The sequence below is a fragment of the Oryza glaberrima genome, chromosome 2 (genome assembly GCF_000147395.1).
Source record: "Oryza glaberrima chromosome 2, OglaRS2, whole genome shotgun sequence".
In the NCBI taxonomy this organism is placed as follows: domain Eukaryota; kingdom Viridiplantae; phylum Streptophyta; class Magnoliopsida; order Poales; family Poaceae; genus Oryza; species Oryza glaberrima.
In genome coordinates, this window is record NC_068327.1 from 5041477 (window position 1) to 5058157 (window position 16681).

General features: G+C 38.2%; 1 protein-coding gene across 1 annotated transcript; it reads right to left on the reverse strand.

Moving 5' to 3' along the window:
- Positions 1-1995: 1995 nt before the first annotated feature.
- Positions 1996-10727, reverse strand: LOC127763324 (uncharacterized). Its single transcript, XM_052287988.1, has 9 exons — positions 10108-10727; positions 8902-9042; positions 7814-8203; positions 7053-7157; positions 6364-6504; positions 4974-5177; positions 4539-4631; positions 3945-4056; positions 1996-2378 (listed from the first exon to the last, which is right to left on the reverse strand). Exons 1-9 carry the CDS (start codon positions 10615-10617, stop codon positions 2335-2337), a joined length of 1740 nt encoding a protein of 579 aa, XP_052143948.1. The 5' UTR covers positions 10618-10727; the 3' UTR covers positions 1996-2334.
- Positions 10728-16681: the final 5954 nt, after the last annotated feature.

Here is a 16681-nt window from a genome sequence, read left to right on the forward strand (position 1 = left end):
TGCTGCATGCCCCACAACGCGCCTATAGCTAGCTGGTACATGTTTAAGGCTTTGTACGTGCATACGATCGACCTGACCGTGCATCACGAGGGAGGCTGATCAATTTGCCTGTAGAACCATGTATGGTCAGATAAGATATGTAGGATCAGAATGTACATACTAGCAGGGAAAGCCTTTTTACTCCCGGTTTGCAACCCCTTATAGTCCCGGGTTGCAAACCGAGACATCCAATTTAAAACTTTTCATACCCATTTTAGTCCCAGTTAAAATAACTGGGAGAAAAGATAAATCTTTAGTTACGGTTGATAATACCAACCGGGTCTAAAGATGGTAACACCACGTGGCTGGCGCTACATCTTTAGTCCAGGTTGGTTAGTTTTTTTTTTTTTGGAAAAATCGGTTCATTGTTTCTTTCTGCTTCTATTTATTGTCACCCTCAAATCCTCACAAATTATGAACAACAAATCATCCACAATTGCCCATCTAAAAAATCATCCACAATCCACAAGTCATTCACAAAATCATCCCTAAATCTAAAAAAAAAATCACAAAACCACCCAGCCACTGCCTCCCGGTCGCCGCTGCCTGATGTTGGCGCCGCCCGGCCGCCTCCTCCTGACCTCTGCCACCTCTCGGCTGGATCTGCCGCCCAGGCACCCAGCTACCGCCGCCCGACCGCCACCTCCTGGCCGCCGTCGCCGTCGGAGGAGTGAGGAGGGGGAAGAAAGGGGGAGGTAGAGAGAAAATGAGAGGGGAGGAGAAGAGGATGGGATAAGGACGAGAGGCACAGCGCGCGCGGCTCAGGAATTTTCACGGTTTTTAGAGTTTTTTAGAGTTTGGGTCCCGGTTGGTATAAACAACCGGGACTAAATATTTATCTTTAGTACCTGTGGATTTTTAAATCGGGAGTAAAGATATTTTTAGTCCTAATTCTTACTCAAACCGGGAATAATATGATTTTTGCATGACCCAACAAAAATCATTTATTCAGTAGTGACACATCCTGAATAGTCTGTCTGATTCATCCATGTTAAAATATAACAACCTATAATCGAATATGACATATCTTAAACAATCTGTCTGATTCATAGCCCTTGTTTAGATCCAAACTTTTTCTTCAAACTTCCATCTTTTCCATCACATCAAAACTTTCCTACACACATAAACTTCCAACTTTTCTATCACATCGTTCCAATTTCAACCAAACTTCTAATTTTAGCGTGAACTAAACACACCCATAGTATTAGGCCCCGTTCGATCTCCACAATTCTGGCACGCAAAACGAGAAACCTCCTTAACACATGATTAATTAAGTATTAATTATTATAAATTTGAAAAATGAATTTATTTGGTTTTCTTAAAACAACTTCTATATATAATTTTTTTTAAATAATGCAACATTTAACAGTTTGAAAACAAGAAATAATAAAACAGGTCCTTAGAATGTGTACCATTTAGGACCGGAGGTCGTATACATGTAATCCTCGTCGGTGGGCGCTAGCTGCATGTGTTTGTGCATGCAGATCACCAAACCGGAAACGTCCATTTATACCTGCTGCTCATACAAATATACTCCCTCCGACCTAATATAATAGATTTTGGAATAGATAAAACGTATTCTAGTATTATAAGTCTGAAAATATTTCCCATCTAGATTCACAGCCCTATGATAGGTCCCATCCAACAAAAATCCATTTATATTTAGGAGCACATAAACATGAATGAATGCTGTCTGGACTTCTACTGTAGGGACTGTAGCTTGGATCCTGGTCCAAAGGCTGCACGCAGCCACGCATAGTACAGTAGAGACTCAATCATGCATCTGCATTATATGTGACCCAACGGCACCGCAAATCCCACTTATCGGGCTATATACAGTTCATATTTCAATTGGAAAGAAAATCATTTCCCATTTGGAACGAGACATAATTAAGATACCAACAAGGGAAATGATAGGAAACCGAATGCTAATGATGTGATATGTGGACCACCACGTGAGGAAATCAAGTGTTTATATAGGTCATTTCTCCAAAGTTGGTTCATAATTAATTAATTAATTAATTCCTATTACACTGGCATATCCGTGTTATTTATGGAAGGGCCAAAAATGTGTAATCACCAGAAAATGAAAAGAAAGATGACATCCCAACGACTGACGCCACAGCAAATGGGAAAAGAATTGGAGAAATACATCAAACTACTTTGCAGAAATAGGATGAAGTACATGTTTTTTTACATTATTGGTTCGCACCTGGGAGTAAGGTCAGCTTCAACCGACACGGTCGAATATTTTGAGTAAACAGGTCCATTTTATGAAAGCAGATGATCGCATGTTCAGTCGCCTTGCAGGCAGTAGAGCTGGCGGATGTTGCCTGAAGCTGAAAAATTAACAAAATGTGATTTAGGGGAACCCAGAGCTCACCAAAATTGAGCAAGCCATATATACCATCAGCAATGATGTGCATGAAAAAGATAAAGTAGAACGAAACTCAAAGAATTAGTTTCACATACGTAGGTGATTGCCGGTATGTTGCAATGGGATCCTAAAAAAAGTTTCACATACATTTTGAAGTCCAAAATTATCTAATTAGCAAACCATTTTAGCCTGGTGAGCTTGCCAGAAGCACTGAATACTGTTGCCATATCGATGTAGATTTTCCATCTAATTAACATCTCCTATTCGTTTCCATCAATACAGCACGGGTATACCACATTACCAGACAACCTGCCAGACCGCCGTACTCCACTGGGAAAGGCCCAGCCCATCTACAATCTGCTAACACTAGCTATCTCAACAACTCTCCCCAGAAACTCCCCCAGCCGCAGACACCCTCTCCTCCATCGCCAACTCCCCCAACTGAGTTAGCCAGCACCGCATGGCCGCGCCTCTTTCCTCCCTTCACCTCCAGCACCATCATTCCACTCTCCTCTCCTCTATCCTCAATAGCCATCGTACCGCCCCTAGCCATCTCCAGCACCGACTTCCTCTTGTTCCCTTACAGTTCCTCTGGTGAGCAAACACAGCTGCACTGCGGCGCCAGCCACCTCCTCTAGGCTCTAGCACAATCTACATCCCATCCTCTGGGGAGCGAAGCTCGGGACTGAAAACCAGTCACCCGGGCACTGCGGTGCTCTTTGAGTGGCAGCAACCAACGCGACCAACAAAAGTGGTCTGCTGTTACAAAGCTGACTATGGCAGAAAGATTCAAGCATTGGACGACAACTGCAGTAGCATGCTTGGCTGCCCCGTCAGATCAAGCACGTGGTCTTTGAGAAGTACCAAGCGCCGTTCCAACTTCTGAGTTCCAGGGCCGTGGCCAGGTAGAGTGAATGCGAGCAAGCAAGATGTCGGTTCCAGTTTTCCCTCTCAGGTGGCTCATTGGCCCCACGTGGCAGTGGTGGTGGGTGGTGGCAGTTTCACCACTCACCACCACCACAAGAGGCTTTTAAAGTAGTATAGATGTAGGTATGTTGTACTTAATACTCCAGCTGACATGCTGAATAAAACGGATTCAGAATCATGTGGAATTGGAAGCCCAGAATAATGGTTCAAGTTCATTATGTATGGCCGTCATACTCTATACTACACCTATATTGGAAAAAAAACACTTATTGAAGCTACTAGGTTGACCCAATCATATATTCTTGTGACAGGTTTGTACTGTATTAGTGTGCACATTTGATTGTAGCTACCCAACAGTACATAAGAATCCTCATGCTGAGCAGTAATTACTCATTACTGAGCGCTCCATTCATGCAAATTTGTTTGTATGGTCAAAGCAAACAATTTGATTCTTGACACTGTTTCTTTGAAGAGACTAAATTTCAGAAAGCAAGGTGCAATTCTAATGACTTAGGCAAAACCATCATAGGCAAATGGCACTAAAACAAGCATAAAGGAGATATAAATGCATTAGCAACTGAATGTACAGATGAAAACTTACCATATAACCAATCTTTGAACTGTGCATGGAGGGCATTTGTCAATTCCTTCTTCCTATTGTCATCAATTTGCAGCTCCCGAATAGTCCTCCTAATATCTTCCAGTGCAGCAAGCTGAATATGAATGGTGTAAACACAGAGTTGAATTAGAAAAATCTAAATGAGGCAAATGTCAGTGGTAAAAACAACAGGACAAATTTTTCTCCTACTTCACAAATAATAACCAGATCTTGTGCTCCATAACTCCAGCATCCCTAATGCAGCTAGATTCGTACACACTAAGCTACTACAATTTAGACATGCGAATTGTGGAAGAATATCGAAGCACCAATTATTTCAATGGTATTGTTCAATTTGTACATAAAGCCACAAGCCCACAAAGTCATGGAGTGGGAAAAAATTCGAGGGTTCATTCTAAAGTAGGCACCAGCGCAAGTATAGACAAATTAGCAATGCACATGCAGGTAGTCCGAAGTCTGAACAATGACCTTTAAAGAGTTTTTTTAAAGAACAGTAGGGGACATAATTAGAATTAATCAAGTCAGAGCAAGAGCACCTGAAGACCAAGCTTTGATGAATTTAACAATGCACCATACCTTTTTGCTCTGGGATGCACAATAAATTTCAGGCAATGGAAAAGGACAGCATTTTGTAGGTTCTTGCACTTCAGTCCCAAACCAACTAGGAATCTGCAGGAGGAAAACAGTCATGATACAACACTGTACTAGAAAAAAAAAGTTAGCTGTATTATAAAAGAAAAACACCAGGTCCTACTTTAACAAAGTAGCAGCTCCCTACCACCACTACTAGCATGTGTTTGCAAAATGGCCTCTCTATTCAAGTGCAGTGGATAAGATGGACAATGCAAGCAAGATGAATGAATGAGTTTTAATGTATGCCATGTTATGCACCAATCCCATCAAGACAGCCAGCAGAAAATAATATGGTGCAGATTGAATAAATTCGTCTATCTGTCTTCCTATATTCATGAAGTTTAGCAAAGCAGAAGGCCCAAAATATACATGATGTACCATAAAGTTTGTGAATAGATCAGGATCTAGACGAGCTGCAGATTCAGCCTGAACATCAGAAACCCCCGCGGGATGGGATAATGAATCGTGCGGATCAACAACTCCCAACACAAAAGGCTGGTCCCATTTATTGATTGCAGGATCCACACCAACTTTTGCCAGATGTTCACCCAATTGTGGGTAGTAGGTATTAAATGGAGCAACCTGTTGGTACAGAAAAGGAGAAATTTGACTATAGTAAAAGGTTAAAATCAAAGCACAGTATGTTATTAATAGCACATCAATAAGTTCAGCATTGGACAAACTTCATACTTTCTTCCAGCTGTAACCCAACAACCTAAAAACTATGTAAGAATAAGTTTAGAGCAAGTTTAATAGTAGAGCTAACTGCTAGTTATAAACCCACATTAGAGTTAACATGTATAATAGATTAGCTATAAGGTTGGCTATATTTTTCATCTCCTCTCTCTTAGGCTGCGTTCATTTCTCCAACAAGAGTTGGATGAAATTTTGGATACTTGTGGCATGCTTTTCAAACTACTAAACGGTGCGTTTCGTGCAAAAATTTTCTATATGAAAGTTGCTCTACAAAATCAGATTAATCCATTTTTCAAATTTGTAATAATTAAAACTCAATTAATCACACATTATTACCACCTCATTTTGCGTAAAACACTTAATCTTTATCTTCATCTTCATCTTCAGGAGATTCAAACACCACCTTACTCTCATTTATGCAATTAATGCATTCATCTTGGAGCATGTGTATAGCTATCTCTTGCATAACACTCATATTTCTTGTTATCTCTCCTCCACATAAGCTTACAGTTGAGTTATAGCCTACTAACTAAACTTGCTCCATAGTGGACTCTAAGCCAACTATAAGGCTATGTGGAGGAGAAAGAACAAGAAAAATGATGGGTGTTAGCTTTTATGCAAGAGCTAGCTTTACATATGCTCCAAGGTAAATGCATTAATTGCATAAGTGAGAGAAAGATAGGGAAGAAAATTTGAGGCAACCTTATAGCTAATATACTATACATGTTACCTCTAATATTATTTTTAAATGGGCTTATAGCTAGTAGTTAGCTCTACTATTAAACTTGCTCTAAAGTGTGAAGGTGAACCTTATAGTTAAGATCATTAAACAAATAATTCTTTGAGAGTTATCTCTTCTTGATTTGGTAGGGTGTATAGCATTGACTTTATTATGATCTCCACAAATAAATTATTTTAACAATCGGTAAACATATAGATAGTCATGTAGATATAAATATATTATTGAAGGTGTACAATCATCTATATAATAAAGTTTGATTAATCACTTGGCAGTAACTTTTCATAGCAACAAGTGTGTACCTTCAATTACACTATTAAAAGGGACACTCACTTGTAATTTATGGTTGTCCCCCACAATAAGAGGTTGGTGATTTACTCCCAGGTAGAATATGCACTCACGACAGTTAGCAATACAAATCCGTTTAGCAGCTGCAATAATATGAACTCTTTCACAATGCTCCACTTTAACAACCTGACAACACAAAACATATAAAGTATAATTGTCAAATGTACTTAGCACTTTAGCAGAACAGAGGTAATAACAGCAAATTTGAAGTGACAATAAAAAAGTGTTTCTTATTTTCCACTTGGGGCCCTTTATTCTTTGTTAATGTACAGCCTATCTTATATTATGTTTAACAGTCCAACTCAACGCATGATTAAATCTATTTGATAGGAATTTTCCAGGAAAAGACTGTAAAAGAGTAGCAACTAGCATGTCAGTTTTTGGTTCACACAACAATGTGTGACAGCTTTCACTGTCTATTGTTATTATTATCATCACCTCCTCTTCTATTTGGACAAAATACTCAGCACTCATGTACCATTCAGGTGATACCAAGGCATACACAATTGAAGTCTCAAACAGATCCGGTGCAGCTAAAATAGTCTGGTGGCAACTGATGTGTATACAAGGGTTTTTCTCTTTAAATTGCTTAGAAAAATATGAGGAATATATTAATCAATATTCTGCAACAATGGGAAAGGAGGGTGTAAAGATATACCGATTGGCATCCATACCTTACCAATAGCACCAAGAACAACAGTAGCATCAGAACATCCATACACAGTTGCGTACTTCAATGGTGCCAATATGTAGATAACAGACTCATGGCAATTTAAAACCTGCAAAAGCTGTTTGTTAAGAAAACCAAAAATGTGGAGTCCCACCTCCATGATCACAAAATTAAATACACAAAGCAGCTACATCACAATACAACACAGAAGTGGGAATTTCTTGAAATAGAGTAAAACATAATACTGACACAAACAGCTAGAAGCTGGAGTCTGCAAAAAATCTTCATCATGAGAACAGTTGTCATATTTGTTTTCTCATCCCAATTCTACTTAGCAGCCTACTCCCCGCGTCCCAAAATATAGCTATCTAAATTTTTCGCTTCGGTTTTAACATTTTACATATCCTGGCCCAAATAATGCCAGTTTAAGCCATCATCTCCTTAATCACCCAGATGTGGCTAACAATGTTTTTCCCTTTCAAACTAATACTCCACTGGAAATCCAGAGATTAAAACATATTCTTTATTGTACTAAGAGTAGCACTAGAATAAATTATTACGCTCAAGATATGTAAGCATATGAAAACACTTGAAACTGTTTTAAACTAGATTCGCATAAATGGTTCTTTTTATCAACATTACCCCCCCCCCCCCTGGGGGGGATTTAGTGGACAATGCAAACATGTAGAAATGTGAAAAGTGACATATCTTTGTAGTCTTTTCAGCATCCAAAAATAGTTTATGGTAAGCAGCTATGATCCATACCTTCACTGAATGTCCTTTGACATCAGACGCGTGCTTGACAACAGAAGTTTTGGAGAAGCCTTCCACAAATGTTGTGTTTCTGTAGTATGCAGGATTTGTACCAGTCGGTGTGCTGTTCCTTGCATTACTAGCATTGGCATCAGCCATTGTGACGTCTATATCGGAAGTAACCTGCTGGCTAACTTCCTTTGATATGGACTTCTCGGTAGAGAATTCCAGTGAAGCAGATATATTCTGTGAGATCCAATCATGAACCTGGGCAGCAGGTACAGGGGCAGCAGGCATGTCAGGATCAGAATTTGCAAAAAAAGTGGCTGCCTGGCTTAAGGGTGTTCCTTCTGAGAACTTCAGTAGAAATCCAAGGTGTTCAAATGTCTCCATGGTCAATACCTGCACAAAAATTGTGAAATACAGTTATTTTACATTCTGAAGTGTAATGGTCTACCAAAGCCCAACCACAAAGAATCCTAAGGAATAAAAACCTAAATAGGACGCACAAAGGCAATTGCCTTCAGAAAATGCCCTCAAATGTAAGGTGACAATGTGACATGTATCCTAAATTTAACAAAAAGATGAGTTCTTACTTGGGCCAGATATATCTAACTGGGTCAAATATATGCTACCTTTATATTTGCTTGTCTATATATTAGTTTTTAAAAAAGAATCTGCTATCTCAAAACATCTACTGATGGGTGGTCTTCGTTTTTTTTCTTTTTTTGCAGGGCACCTTCAGAGTGAAGTTAACACCTAATTGACCAAAAGCATACTCATACATCACAATATATTTAGAGGTATACTTGTCTGAGAGGTAGGTTTGCATATAATTTTACAGGATCACGGCCCTGGAGTTCCAGGCATCCAACACGGAGATGTACTTTTACGGGTCGATTCTAGTGTTTTGAGATATAGAAAAACAAATAAACTCCATTATCAGAACATGCTATGCATTATTCTGTCACTCTTTTCCCACATAAAGCTTCACTCTACTAAGAAAACAAGATACAAATTGTCAAACAGAAGAGTAATCAAGTGGATATCACAAATAGCAACAAGCTCGGCAAACTTAAAAGAAAGAAAAGGCTGCGTACCAGAGAATCATCACCTTCGCCTTCAACAGAATCGGCCAACAGAGTAAGAATATTGGCCATATGCTTTTGCAGATAAGATAGCTGGTGAATTTCCTCATCAGCTTGAGAAGGCATGAATCGACGGCTATTACTGCGTACAAGCTGCGAAATAATATAAATATAAAGAGTAAGTGAAGGAGGTACCATACGACTCATATTAGCAAAAGGAACAGAAGGTGTTTTTATGTCTTTTGCTTGATCTGTTGGTTTGGGGAAGGGAAATTGGGATTGACCCTAAATGTAACACCTAGAACAATTTTAACATGTAACTGAGGTTGGTAGCGTAAAAGCTTTAAATACGAGAAATTGAATAAGTAGGAGAAATCTTGATTTTACAAAAACTTTATACAAAAAGGCATGAATACTAACCCTCTGTAGCCACTGTTACCACCCAAACCAGAAAAGGCACAGGGCATAGGATTTCAGTTTAAAAATATTGCTGATAGACGAAACAGAGGTTTAGCAGCTGGGAATTTTGTAAGTCATATTTGAATGCACCATAGTCTCCAAATTTTGAAATTTGAGCTAAAAGAGTGGAAGTAAAATATTGTGCCTATAGTGAAATTACCAGGTTTGCATGGTTCCAGATCAAATCGAAAGAATTAAGCAAACATACAATTGACTGAATCTATAACAAAATGGTCACAACAATGACTGGTCGCTCAATTATGGCAAAGTCTGTGTGCTTCTGAGTTTACTGTTAGCATACCAGTCCAACCATCATACGTAATTTGATGCAACCAACCATTCATTTCTGACGGCCACCAATAAAAAAGATAACCTTAAATTGAAGTCAAGAAGTGACCCCAGCATACGGTACCATCCATAGCATCCAATAAGTATCAGCAGCTAGGATCTTCTTTTGCACTATATATCTAGAGCTGCACGACTTTTTACTGTGGCGCATTTCTTATAGCTCGAGTGAGTTACATCACATATCAATTTTTGTTGTGACAGCAGATAAACGGCAGCATCAGCTGCAACATGAAGGATATAAGGTGGCACAACAGCCGCCTTGTTTAAATCGACGGCGATGTTCTAAGCTCAATTGGGCACATGATTAAGGCTAAGCAATCACACATCCAAGGTGTTCTCTGCTGCAGAGGAATCATGGGAGCACCCAAATTCTAATTATAAAGCAACGGGGGGGAGGCCTTGATCCCTGACCTGGATCGGGGAGAGCGCGGAGAGGTAGCCGTCGAAGGCGGAGGTGGAGGGCCAGACGTCGGTGACGGCGGGCGAGTCCTTGTGCGCGCGGGGCACGAGGCGCTTGTACGACTGGATGTAGAGGAAGAGCAGCACGTCGCGGAGGTCGGCCCCGCCCCCGCCGCCGGAGTCCAGCGCGGGGTCGTCCGCGGGGAGCACCGCGGCGAGCGTGGCGAGCGCGAGCGCCGCCTGCTCGTGCGGGATCTGCAGCGCCTCCGCGAGCGCCGCCGCGGCCACGCGGCCTCCTCCATCCGCGGCGGAGGCGAGCTTGTCCTTGACCTGGGCGAGGGTGTGCGCGAGCGTGCCCTCGGGGAAGATGAGCTTGGGGATGGGGAGGAGGCCGTGCTCGAAGGCCTCGCGGCGGGGGCGGAGAAGGAGCGGCGGGGGGGACGGGGACGGGGACGCGGCTGCTACCGCCGGCGGCGTCTGCGGCTGCGGCTCCGGCGGCGGGTCGAGGGGGTCGTCGGCCATCGCCGGCGGCGAGGAGGAGGAGGAGGAGGAGATCTGGGAGGAGGAGGAGAGGAGGGGGAGAGTGGCGGAGTGCGGTGGCGCCGCGGAAATGGCGAGAAGGGATCGCAGGGGAGCGGGTGATTTTTCTTTTCTTTTCTTTTATTTATTAGATTATATTAAAATTGTTTTCCATTATAGTGGGAATTTTGACTCGTTTGTTAGAGCTTCAAATTCTAAATTTAACTTTATGAATTGGGTCTAGTATAAAGTTGTGGGGCAGTATAAATATAGCTCCACCCTTCTAGCAGTTTCATCTTTTCACTTATGCTTATACTTATTAGCCAAATTTTGAATTTTCAACGTTAAATTTGGAGTTGATTTTGAGGTTTTCTCATCGAAGTTTATTTTTCAACCTTGCTTTTTAGATCGTTAAGAACACGTATATAAAAGTTTTATTTGCAAATTATTTAGCCTGGTTCATTTTGTGAGAGCGCTCTAGCCAGCTCCACTCTAATTTAGATGAAACTGAAATTGTTTGGTTAGGCTTAAGATCCAAGAGAGATGTTGCTATATCTGGAGCTGCACCAAATATGCCCATAGTAATAACCAGGTGAAACCCCGCGCATTGCTGCGGGAATTTAATATGATAACAAAAAAAATAATGTGTAAGATAGCTAGATAACATCAGATTAAGTAAATTAATGTGGTTTATGATAATTTAAATTTAAATAGTATGTAGAATGGTTATTCAAACGTAAAAAGTAATGTGGTATGACTTTATGAAAGAAGAAAATTAGGGAGATAGTTTGGACCGTAGATTAATCATCTAAAGGCTAAAAACAATTGATGTGATATGACTTAATTAGAGGAAAAAAGGAGAAAGATAATTTGGACCATAGATTAATCATTTAAGCAATAACTAAGTGAGGATGAACTATATAAGTATATACGATATCATAAAACATAATAAAGATATACATTGAAACATTATGTGAATTGTGTTGAATGATAATTTAACATGTTTGTATTTGAAAAGCTCTTAAATTATAAAAACTATAAATATATAGCATGTTTGCATGATGTTTAAATGTGATGATTGTTAGTGGATGATGATGTGGCATCTAGTTAATTAGTGGATTAGTGGATGATGATGTGGCATCTTTGCATGTTAAGCTTAAGGAGTTAGTGGGGGATAACTTTATAGTAAGATAGGATAAATGGGTTTTGTAGTTTCAGACATGGCAAGAAGAGTTGATAGCTCTAGCGATCCAACGATGGTTGTTGGCCAAAATATGGCACATGTAAGGCCATGTACAAGTGTACAACCCGTATTAAATCATAAGCTATTAACCTTGCTAATTAGAAATATTTGTGAAAAAAAAGAAACAAAATATCGTTGATATAGTTAACAACAGCACAATATTGATTCTTAGCACTTACAGAAAGAAAACATGATTACATGAGGGTGAGAAAAAACAAGAAAGAACAACAATAAACAAAATTTGAGTTTTCGTCGTCTCAACTATTATATTGTAAAGATATTATCTCTAAATAATTTAAGAGATCATACTAGGCTCTACTATTGAGTATGTCCTAAACTGTGTTTTTTATATGAGGAAACAAATGGTTTAATCTATCATTTATCGATCAAAACTGGTAATAATTTATTGATAATTTTTTATAGTCATATGATTGTAAAAATAAACCATGATAAAAAAATTATCAAAATCAGTTTGAAAATTAAATATTTAAATTTAAATTCTGGCTACGGGTAATAAGCCAAAAGACAAGCAAAGGAGTAGTTTATACTTTTTGTAGAAATATAAAAGTTTCCTGTTACAATTTTGTGGCATCGAAAATATTCTGATTTATTTTAATTGCATCGAAATTAGCTATTTATTATTTTGTTTGGCAGTTCATTTTGTCGCGGATTTTTAACTCTCAAAATTTAGCAGTACCAATGTTTGATTAGGTAGCAAACTAAGCTACTCTTAGCATTATTACCTTTCCAAATTTTGTTAGTTCAGATAATTTCCTTTCATACGAACACTATCAAACTTTGCTAAGGTTGTATTGTTTTTTTGCGGGGAAGAGCTGGGAATTACTATTGCTCAACCGACTGCTAAGGTTGTGTTTGTTTGTTACATTTCTCAACTCATCTTCCTCGTTTTACGCGTATATGCTTTTTAAATAACTAAACGATCTTTTTTTAAAAAAAATACGAAAGTTGCTTTAAAAAATCATACTAATCTATTTTTTTTAAAAAAGCTAGCTAATATTTTATTAATCATGTGCTAATAAGTTATGCGTAGGACAAACTAACTCAGCCTAAAAAGTTGACAATGGCCAAAGGTGTCAATACCAAAATTGGGTATGAACAAGCCCTTAGTTACACTGGAAGGCCGCATTTGGACAACCTACTGTTGAAATTTCTAGCAGTCCGAAAAAAAAAAGTTGAAAAACAGGCCTAATTTTGGACCGAACTGAGGCCCATAGAGCTGATGCCTGATCGTCGCTGGCCCGTGGGCCGTTTCCCAACTCCAAAACCCACGCTCGCTAGCTGATGAGAAACGGCATGATGGGAAAAGAGAACCGAAAATTTCAGAACATTTTGAAATTAATTATGTTCAATAATTTTGTCAGTAATTAACTTAAAATTACATTTTCCTGTCACGGTTTCAAGGAGCATGCAGGAAATATATATTCATTTTCTTAGATCGACCGAGTAGAAGATTCTAATTTCTAAAAGAACAAATTAAGCCGTCGCTTTATTACAAGAGACTCCATTTGTGGTTGGAAACAGTTGCTTTTGTAATGGTCAAGTTCTTTTCATTTTTCAGGATCCAGGACTTGACCCTAATTAGGACAAAACTGAATTTTCCGTGCTTGTGCAGGAAATTCCCACGGTTAATTAATCGACATCGATCACTTCAATTCAGATTGGCTCCTATTGGTCAATTTTATTTAGGACATCTTTTTTAGAGCTCTTATACATAGGTCAATAATGTCGTTATTGCATTTGCTGTTTTCTGAAATCGACTCGTACGTGATCGTTATATATACACTGAATTGGAATAACTTATCAGAACACAGAAAATCCATGGAAAACAAGGCAATTCCTTCAGAATCATAACATGAGTTTTCCAATCCAATAATTAAACAATTAGACACAATTTAGCATGCATCCATGTGAAATGCAGAGACCATATATTGTTCCTGTTTATTATTGTAGAGTTGACTTTAATTAGCATCATCTTTGTAGTGACCCCAAGAAGGTCAAGATATGTTCTCCCTGACCTTTTGTATCTTCTTGTTTTCATTTTGTGTTACAAGGTTATTTGGCTTTGCCTGTTTGTTGTAGCCGACCTGGCCGACAGCATCTCATTCAACTGTAATCTGAAACCACCACCACTTTCTTCTTCTCTGACTTTTTCCATTAACCCAGATTGTTCTTACAACATCTTCTTTCTTTTTTCATAAAACATTCAAGATATCAATAATACTGTCTCACACATTCATATAACCCATAGAAATATTTTAAAAAAATACAGCTACGTTAAAGTTTTTTGATAATAAATTCTCTAATTCTATTTCACACATCAAATAATCGTTGTATATTTTTTTCCATTTACTAATGATGGGTTAAGATTTCGACATTCGATTATATGTATACTAAAACATCATCTATTTGAGAATGGACGAATTACATGGATAATGAATGCATGCACAACTATCTCATAATCCCTTCTGTTAATTGGTTTCGAAGTCTGACCCGATACCTTTGAAACAAATAAATTAGGAAGAATTTTGGAGGAGGAAGAAGAAGAAACACAAGCAACTTGGGTTAATAATTATAATAACCAACATGTCAATTGGGCAATCTTAAATTCTTAATCCTGCCGGTTAGTTTCATGAACCAATCCACCCACGCAAGCGTACACGCGCGGAACACATGCTCGAATGCATGGACTGACCGGAGAAAAAAACAAAGTGATTGACAATGTAAAAGATGGATGAAAATGACATTTCCTTATCTTCTAAGAGAATCCGATATATGTACACATTTGAAGGGCCCCTTTGATTTGTAGAAAAAGTGTAGGAAATTTAAAGGATTTCAATCCTATGGAAAAATTTTCTATGAAACCTTTTGAAACAAAGGATTGAATCCTATACTATCCTTTAAAATTCCTATGGAATGGGTGATCCTATAGGGATTTTGGAGGAAAGTTAGCAAGAGGTCCAACCTCTTGGAAAAATTCCTTTGAGTCTATCTCTCTCATCCGATTCCTGCGTTTTTCCTGTGGTCCAATCAAACGATCATTCCTGTGTTTTTCCTGTATTTTACAATCCTCTGTTTTACACCTGCATTCCTGTCAGAATCCTGCGTTTTTCCTATTCCTCTGTTTTTCCATTCCTGCGATTCAAAGTGGCCCGAAGTGACAACTTATATCATAGTTCAACAAGCAGTTTGTATATTCTTCTGTTCATCCATGTTTTTTTAATTAAGGAGGGGATAGATTGATCCTCCGTATGCACTGTCACGACATTATGTTAATTGTTATGATCCACTCTCCCTTTCAGACGCGACCACAATTTGTATTAAATTGATTGCTAGTTAGTCGAAAGATAGTTCAGCACAAAAAACATATTATCATAACTAATTTATTTTCAAAGTATAATAAAGATAGGAGCTTAATTATGCCAAACAAAATCTAAAAATAAGGGCTGGCTGCTCGGAATGTAGAATTTTCTTTACAGGAATTAGTTTAATTCATAAGAAAATCCTTAGAAAATTATTCATTCCAAAGAAGGCCTAAAACTATAATATCGTATACAGTAGGATTTATTTGGTTTGGAGGAATTTCAACATATAGCAATAGAAAAGTTAAAGAAATAGAAATGAACACGCACACTTCTATTTGTAAGAATTTTTCAAGAGGTTTGATCAAATTTTTTCTATGTGTTCTTTTTATAACTTGTACAAAAGAAAAACTTCTTCTGATTTTCCCATATTTACATTCGTACAAACCGAGTAACACTCAAGAACTTTTTCAGCAAAATATTCTTAACAAAATTTAATATCACACATGACAAAAAGATATAGTATCATTTGTAATTTAATATATCTATCTATCCAACTCAAGGGTAGGTTGATTGTGCAATGTTGCACAAATGCACACGTCTCCATGGGTTGGGTGGAGTCGTTTAGTTAGGTTATGTGATTAGCTAGGCAGGCAAATTAAGTGATCTCTCGATCGGCAGGTGATTTATAAATATAATGGCCGGCGACTAAGCAAAAGTAAATGACATGACATGACAGCCGTGGACGAGAAAACCAATACGTCAGCATGACATCACGTGCGATCCATTTCTTTTCTAAGATTAAGATATTTTACCTCGGTTTCCTTTAGCACGCTTTTCAAACTACTAAACGGTGTGTTTCGCGTGAAAACTTTCTATACAAAAGTTGTTTTAAAATATCAAATATATCCATTTGTCAAGTTTATAATAATTAAAACTTAATTAATCATGTGTTAATGATTTTTCTTGTTTTACATACATCAATTTAATTTTTATCTTCATTAGAAAAATTGTTCGTGCGTTGTAACTGGTGAAGTCTATTCTAACCTTATTACTACTATATGGTTTAGATAAGGTGAAATTCACTGTGGCAATTTCATTTGGATATATTTTCTTTTTAAAAATTATGAGCTATGGTTAGGAGTCTAATCGTTTCGAGTTAGTATATATGCCAGTTTTCTTTAAAAGAGATTTCTTATACGACTGCTTTTGTATTTGCAAAAGCGAACTAACTTAAAAGTCGACTCAAATAAGTACATGTATTTCAAAAAACGAACGAATTTAAAAACCAACTCATATACGGATTACGTACCAAAGTACTAATAAAAAACATATTTTTATAATAGTAGAGATCAGCTTCAAACACGGATTGAAAGCCTCCATTGATGATCACTCAATTCATCACCATCGAGAGGTCCATCGATCCTCAGCTATAGATAAGCTGTACAAGAAGATCGTACGACGCCATTGCCATCAATTCTGTGGAGCCCACATAAGAGATGAA

Coding starts and splice junctions, on each gene's coding strand:
- LOC127763324 (XM_052287988.1), bottom strand. CDS start 10,617: ATGGCCGACGACCCCCTCGACCCGCCGCCGGAGCCGCAGCCGCAGACG. Junction 9,043..10,107: donor CCGCGCTCTCCCCGATCCAG/GTCAGGGATCAA, acceptor ATTATTTCGCAG/CTTGTACGCAGTAATAGCCG. Junction 4,057..4,538: donor GTGCATCCCAGAGCAAAAAG/GTATGGTGCATT, acceptor ATTCATATTCAG/CTTGCTGCACTGGAAGATAT.